General features: G+C 38.2%; 1 protein-coding gene across 1 annotated transcript in view; it reads right to left on the bottom strand.

Moving 5' to 3' along the window:
- The window catches only part of Efcab5 (EF-hand calcium binding domain 5), a 134958-nt gene that overhangs the window by 88655 nt on the left and 38011 nt on the right, over positions 1-8292 (bottom strand). The window contains exon 6 of the mRNA XM_029561475.1: positions 2826-2896. Within this exon, the coding sequence (XP_029417335.1) occupies positions 2826-2896 (71 nt within the window). The remainder of the gene's footprint in view (positions 1-2825; positions 2897-8292) is intronic.

Below are 8292 nucleotides of genomic sequence, written 5' to 3'. Positions count from 1 at the left end.
TTTCAGAGCTGAGGACCGAACCCAGGGCCTTGCGCTTGTTAGGCAAGCGCTCTACCACTGAGCTAAATCCCCAACCCCTCTCCTTTTTTTTTAATAATAAAAGTAATATATGAATTTTAATCATATGTGAATTATATCTCAATAAGAAAGCAATATGGATTCATTATAGAAAGTTATAACAAAAAATTATAAGGAAGAAAAATATTAAGCTCAATTCTATTACCAACTTATATCCAAAGTTAACACTCTGATGTTCTTCTTCATGTCATAATGGTTCACATGCTCATGTGCTGTAGACTGTACTTAGGATATGATGTGCATTTTCTTGTTTGGTCTTTACAACTCAGCTATTACTATCTCCATTTTGCAGATGAGACCAAGGAAGATTGAACAACTTCCTTGAGGTCACATAAGTATAAGCTGTTGGAGCCACAAGAGGCCGGGTCAGACTGGCTCCAGAATGCATCATGGACCTGCTCCTTGTTGTGTCTAACAAGGCCCTAGAAATTAGAATTTTTAATTGTTGGTTTTTGGGTTTTGTTTTGTTTTGTTGTTTTTGACACAGGGTCTCTATGTGTAGCCCTGGCTAGCTTGGAACTTGATGTGTAGATAGATCAGGCTGGCCTCAAATTCATAGAGATCCACCTGCCTCTGTCTCCCAAGTGCTGGGATTAAAGGCATGCACCACCATGCTCAGCTAATTCTCTCTTTCATTTCCAGCTTTCTATAGGAAATATGCTGGCAGGGATGGGGGCCTGTCCCCAGAAGCCCTGGCCCCCGATACCAAGGAAAAAGTTTATTTCCATCTCCAATAATTAGGGCCTACAGCTAAATCTATACATGCACATCTGACTTTTGTCTTATTTTTTCTATAGGTTGTAACACTGCTATGGGGAAGGCAGAAATGTACTGAGAAGAGCTCCTTCCCCAGTTTTGGCCAAAACTAAATAATACAATTTTCTATATTGTTGTCTTCTACTTCTGTTTTTTGAGACATGGTCTCCCTGTAGCCCCAGCTGGCCTGGAACTCCTTATGTAGATGAGGCTGGCCTCAATCTCACAGATATCCTCCTGCCTTAGCCTTCTGAATATTGGGATTAAAGGCTAGCTTCCTGAATTTAAAAAAAAAAAAAAAAAAAAAAAAAAAAGTTTTCCAGGCATGTGTGCCACCATGTACCTGGAGGTCAGAGAACACCTCTGGCGAGTGGGTTCTCTCCTGCCACTTGTGTGATCTGGGAATCAACCTTGGCCTGGCAATAGGCCTGTGCGTCTCGTCTACCTGAACTACTGAGTCATCTCGCCCCGCCCCTCAGAACTATCTTAATACTATAATTTGTTCTGCACATTTTTGAGTAGCTTATCTCATTTGTAACTTTGTGATTTTGATTTATAGAGGTAACTGAGTGATGGCATGGGGAGTCTAATTCCATTGGAGGGAGATTTTTGTTACTTATCATTTTTGGGAGAAATGCATGCTGTGCAGCACATGGTGCCAAACTGGCCACTTTAGGCTTTGTTGAGGAGGCAGGAACAGGAGGAGCAAAGAAAGCATCTATGCTGTCTTTGCTGGGGTTTCAGGGACAGGGCAAAGCAGATGAAACAGCTTAGGACTGGCTGGTTTGAACAATTCTGGCTGACTTTAGAGCACAGGTGCTATCCATGGCTGGGGAGCACCTGACCCTGGACAGGGGGAATACTGGTTTGCTGTGTGAGAATTAGTAAGAAGGCCTGCTCATAGCAAGGGTTCAGGAGCACAGAGGAGGGATAAATTTAGTCATTAGTTTGGCCCTGTGACTAATGGATGCCAAACAGAAAAGACAGAATCTAAGGAAATACAGTTAAAAGACAAATGAGGTAGAATTTGCCAAATTCTTATCTATACAAAAATCATTCTAGAAGAGATTTAGCAAATCCATCATACAGTCTCTACATAGGGCATGGCTTCCACCTTCAGTGGAGCACAAGAGCATGACAGGAGAAAGTAAACACTATATCGACTCTTAGATTCATTATAGAAAAATAGGAGGAATAGAGGAAAGAAAAAAAATTTTTTTGAAACAGGGTCACTGTGTAGCCCCAGCTGGCCTGGAACTATGACCTCGATCTCACAGAGATTGCCCTCCATCTGCTCCTCCAGTGCTGGGATAAAAGGTGTGCAGCACCATGCCCAGGAAGGAAACAAACAAAAAATGTAAAGCAGGTTCTAGAAGACAGGATTCTGATCTAATTGTTTCTTTCACTTAATCCATTAATATTCTCAGATGTTAATACCATGTAGACTTTGAAACCAAACCACTGGAGAACAAATCTTCCCAGTTCCCCCAGATGTAAGACCATGTACAAGCTGTTTAACCTTTTTTGACCTCAGTATTTTCATCTATAAAAGAAGAGGATTACAGAAAAAATGAATAGAGGAAAAGGGCTGCAGAGAGAATTGCCTGAGTTTATGTACAGATTGCTTAGGACAAGGCCTGGCTTGGTTCTAAAGGTGTTACAAGTTTTAGATCCTACTATTATCTATATAACCAGATTTCATAGAATTTTGAATGCTGGCTTTGCATGATCTTATCAGAAGGTATCAATAGAAGTTTTCCATATTTCCATGAATGAATGCCACTAATTGAAAGAAACTAAAATATATCTTTGATTGTAAACTGTAACGTAATTTCAAAGGGGTTAAGTATTTTAAAGTATGTATCTTAGAACTGACACATTTCTATTTTTTCATTTAATTTAATTCCAAGGAAATGCATGTGACACTCATCAAAAGACAATTGAAACTGGAGCATAATTTGGTTTAGATATTGAATAACGCAGCTTCTTACTTCTATGAATTGCACTTGGTTCAGTCCTGGTTCTATTAAGTCGGTCACATCCAGGTCTTTGCAATGTGATTCTAGTTTGAGAATAAAAGTTATTTGCTAATTAGTTTGGTTGTAATATATTCATATTTTATACTTACATTATAGTACTTGATATAGAATTATTTCTCAATCGATATCTTTCCATAGTTACAGTAAGTGATTTACATAGCATCCCAATTACTATCAAGAAACCCAAATGCTAAACAGAATGATACTAACTTTTTTTTGTTGGTTTGTTTTTGTTCTTGTTTTGTTTGGTCTTTTTGAGACAGGGTCTCCCTGTAGCTCCAGCTGGTCTGGAACTCACTATGTAGACCAGGCTGGCCTTGAACTCACAGAGATCCACCTGCCTCTGCTGAAATCAAAAGTGGATGCTACCACACCAGGCTGAACCTAAGTTTTTAATAACTAGGTTGGGATAAAGCAGAAACAGCTATGCACAATACTATAAAAGACTGAAAAATTCTGTGTAGGTTTATGATAATATTTATACTAGCAGATCCTAAATCAAAAACTCTACAAATTTTCTCTTTAAAAAGTTTCTTAGCCGGGCATGACGGCGCACGCCTTTAATCCCAGCACTAGGGAGGCAGAAGCAGGCGGAGCTCTGTGAGTTCAAGGAAGGCTAGCCTGGCCTACATAGTGAGTTCCAGGCCAGTTGGGGCTACAGGGAGACCCTGTCTCAAAAAAGACCAAAAAAAAAAAAAAAGTTTCTTTCACTTACCTACATGCAGGCTATACCTGCATACACATAAAATTTAAAAGAAAAATAATTAAAATTTTTTTTTAAAGTTTTTTGTCTTTAATGTTTCTTAAGTTAATCAACAATGTTGAATATGGTGTTTTAGCAAAAGATCTAAATAATACAATGTTATTAACCATCTCAGAATATTGTGTTACAGGAGACGGTATCAAGTGTATGTGCTCATCTTCCTTTTTCTACATTCTCCACAGCATTCTTTTCCCTTGGCCCCAAAACCCAGTCACAACTGTCATTTGTTATCACCCTTCCAGGACCTTCCTATGCGTTTCCACATTTGAATGTGTGTGTAGACACACAGATGATTTTTTTTCTGATATAAATTTCATCATTTTGACTTGCAACTTGCTTTTCTCACCACTCATTACAGATCATTACAGATTTTTCAAGTACGATCTGGAGACAGTTGGAACTGGGAATTATCAAATGCAGTCATGGACTAGAATAAGAAAACCCAGGGTGTGTGAACAGTGTGTCAGGTGATAAGAAAACCAAAAACCAAATTCTGGAACTCAACACTTAATGTACATGCAAAAAAAGGAACTGAGAAAAAAAACGCTAAGAGGTAATCAAAAAGAAAAGATCAGGGGCAGGAGAGATGGCCCAGTGGTCAAGAGCACTGGCTGCTCTTTCAGAGGACCCAGGTTCAGCTCCCAGCACCCACATGGCAATTAACAATTGTCTGTAACTCCAGTTCCAGGGAATCTGACCCTTTCTTCTGACCTCCACAGACACTACAGGACATGGATGCCTTACACACATACAGGCAAAACATTCATACACATAAAATTAAAAAAAGATCAAGAGAAAATATTACAAAAACCAAACAAAAAGAGTCTTGTGAATAAGAGTGACCAATAATGGCGAATGTGGTGTTAGTTCCAATAAAGACTTTTAAATTTCCATTTGAAATAATTACATAATCCATATTGATCTTACCAAGAAACAAAAACAATTTTATGGTGAAAGAACTAATGCACTCGCTTTCTCTCCTACTTCTAATAGTATCTCCTGCCTGTCATGAACTAGCACAAGGTCATCAGAAAGACTCTTCATTCTTGAATTTTATAACTGGTAATTATGAGAACCCAGTCATTAAGTGTTCTGTATAAACTTTCTTTTAAGCTTATTCATTGGATGCTGATATCCCTATTCTACAGCCTTCCCCAACCTCCAGAAAATCATGCAAAGTAGACTGGTTTCTACCAGCAATAATTGGACATTGAGCATTTTAAGGGGTGGGATCATGTCTTGGTTTTCTTTGTACTATTTATTCCCTTACATCTGGAACTAAGTGAAGGCTGGACAAATACTGAATGAATGAATGAATGAATGAATGAATGAGTGAATGAGTGCATGAATGAATGAATGATACAGAAAATAAATACTGTAGTAAAGGAAAAGAGAGGAGAAACTCATCTGGTGGGAAAGGGTAGAGAAAAGGGAGAGGAAGAATTGGAATGGCTTAGAATTTCTCTAATTTTCATCAAGATCCCAATTGAATTCTCTTAACTTACTCCTTGTGCATACTCATCCAAAATAAATAAGCCTGGTGTGGTGGCACACACCTTTAATCCCAGCACTCAGGAGGTAGAGGCAGGCAGGTCTCTGTGAGATCAAGCCCAGCCTGATCTATATAGCAAGGTTCAGGCCAGCTGTGGCTACAAGGAGACCCTATCTCAAAAAAACAAAACAAAAACTAACTAACTAACTAACTAAATAAATAAATAAATAAATTAATTAATTAATAATAATGTTATTTCAAGGAATATCTGACACAGGAGAGGAGGCTAAGCTGACTGGCGAATTACAGCTTTAAGATATAGGACAGATATAATAACAGGTAGAAGAAAAGGTGGCCAGCAAGACCCAAATCATGTTTGGGAATCAGTAAACAGGAAGATGAGGAGCAAGTGAGGACAGACTTAAAATACTCTCACAATTTATAGTTTTAAAAAATATTTTAGTTATTATTTTTATTTTATGTGTATGAGTGTATCACCTGCATGTATATAAGTGCACTCATGTTGTATAATGCCTGTGGAGAAGAGGGCATTGGATCCCCTGGAACTGGAGTTACAGATAGTTGTTAGTCGCCATGTGAGTGCTGGGAATTAAACCTGGGTCCTCTGCAAGAGTCAGTGCTCTTAACTACTGAGCCATCTCTAAGCACCCACAATTTATGGTTATAGTAAAATACAAGTGATTAAAAAAAAGTGGGTTATAAATTATATAAATCTCAGGAACCAAAATCTACATCTTAATGTTACAAATCAGATTTTCTTTTTAGTCTAGTCTCATGTAAAGAAAAATTTCTCAAAACAAATTCATCAAAATCTATGGTTCTCCATAATGGTGGTGCTATCTCTTCCCCCAGTGTGCAGGATGGAAAGTTGCAGGAAAGTTTTTTATATTATTTTGATATTATAGTGGTGAGGAATTAATTTAGAGGCAGAATTCCTACAATTTCTGCAAAATAAAGGTGTCCCTTTTCTGTCAGACATTCAAGTAGGTGAAAAATGTGCTTATAAAAATTTGGGAGCACAAAAGACCTCAGATAGCCAAAATAACCCTGAGCACTAAGAGCAATGCTGGAGCAATGCTGGATTACTATACCAGATTTTAAGCTGTATTACAGAGCTATAGTCATAAAAACAACATGGTACTGGCACAAAAATAGACCCATAGGTCAATGGAACAAAATTGAAGACCCAGATATGAGAACATGAAATTTCAGCCACCTGATATTTGACAAAGGGGTCAAGAATATTCACTGGAGGAAAGACAGCATGTTCAGCAAATGGTGCTGGAAAAACTGGATCTCCACCTGTAGAAGAATGAAACTAAACTCCTATCTTTCACCCTGCACAAAAGTCAATTCCAAATGGATCAAAGATCTCAACTGAAACTCTGAGACTGTTAGAAGAAAACACTGGGAATAACCTACAAGATATAGGAGTAGGAAAGATTTTCTAAACCGGACATCTTCTAAACCAGACAGAATTTCCTGGGTAATTAAGGTAAGAGTCAACAAGTGGGACATTATTAAACTAAAAACCTTCTGTACAGCAAAAGAAACAACTAAGGAAGTGAAGAGAAAACCCATAGAGTGGGAGAAAATCTTCACCAGTGACACATCTGAAAGTTTAACATCCAGAATATATAAAGAACTTAAAAAACAGAGAACCAAGACAAGAAGCAACCCAATTGAAATATGGGCTAAGGAGCTGAACAGAGAATTCTCAAAAGAAGAAGTAAAGATGACTATGAAATATCTTTAAAAATATTCAACATCACTAGTAATTACGGAAATGCAACTTAAAACCAATTTAAGTTTTTATCTTACCCCAGAAACTCTTTAAAAACTACAAGTGAACCTACCATATGACCCAGTTATACCACTCCTTGGCATATACCCAAAGAACTTGTCCTATTGCTGAGACACTTGTACATCCATGTTTTTTCTGTTCTTTTCACAATAGCTAAGAGATGGAAGCAAAGTTGATGAGTGGATAGTGAAAATGTGGTTCATTTATACAATTAAGTTTTACTCAGCAGTAAAGAAAGATGAAATCATGAAAATTGCAGGTAAATAGATGGAACTAGAAACTGTTATACTAAGTGAAGTAACACAGACTCAGGAAAAAAAAATCGACATATTTTGTTCTCCCTCATATGTAGATCCTAGAACCAAACCCTGATAAGTGAGTATGTATTCAGACATAACTACAGGAACCAGGATAATGGAAAGGAACCAGGGCGGTAAAGGAAAAGAAAGAACCTGAAAGAGAAGAACAGGAGGAAACAGGCCTTAATAAGGGAGATGTGGATAAAAATTGGGTAAATTTAAGGGGGGGAAGGGTATACAAGGCACTTAGGGGATAAAGGGAAAGAAGGAGATCAAGAGAGGTAGGACTGTAGGAGAAGGGTATTATTAAGGGAGAAAGGGGGGAAAATGGGGGCACAGGGAAAAATGGGGGCACCTTATTTGGGGAAACCATGATAAGGGGTTTAGACAATGTGAGAGATAAATAATGCCTAGTTATTTTATATTACTCCAACAACCTACTGACAAATTATACAAACCAGATCAAGAAATAAATGTCTAGGCAAGGTTTATATGAGAACAATTGGTCTTTGCCTAAGCTTTATCTACATGGTACATGGTAATTAAAAGTACAGACTGGTGGAAGTAAGCTTCTTGGATGTTTAACAGCCATACTTCGATGCCTATACTAATTTGGTCAGAGGGACATAAAGGACAGTTTTTGCTCCTTGCTCTCCTAGGTTGACTAATTTCCAGGGGACTATGAGCATCTCTCAAGAGGTCCTGTAACTGTGGTGAATCACCTTTCCTCTTGATCAAGGAGGCCATGGAGACCTCATCAGATGGACCTGAACCAGTGTCCAGTCTACAAAGAAGAGGGTCAACACAGAGAAAACATTTCCTCCATGCTTCCAAGAGAAGCCATCCATAGTTGACCAGGACCTTTGACTTATCTTCACATAGACAGAACTGGTAAAAGAAAGGAGCCAGGGGCTCCTCCCAAGCCCATGTGGCCCCCGAGGAATAGATCCTCACATGACCTTAAGAGTAAAAATAAATTGGTTTATCTGGGTCAACTGTATGGCCTTAAACACCCAAAAGGAAAGTATAACCCAAAATTA

This window comes from Nannospalax galili, unplaced genomic scaffold, assembly GCF_000622305.1.
Source record: "Nannospalax galili isolate Female #2095 unplaced genomic scaffold, S.galili_v1.0 scaffold212, whole genome shotgun sequence".
Taxonomy (NCBI): Eukaryota; Metazoa; Chordata; class Mammalia; order Rodentia; family Spalacidae; genus Nannospalax; species Nannospalax galili.
The sequence above is the reverse complement of the archived record's forward strand: the minus strand, read 5'-3'. Positions and strand labels throughout refer to the sequence as shown.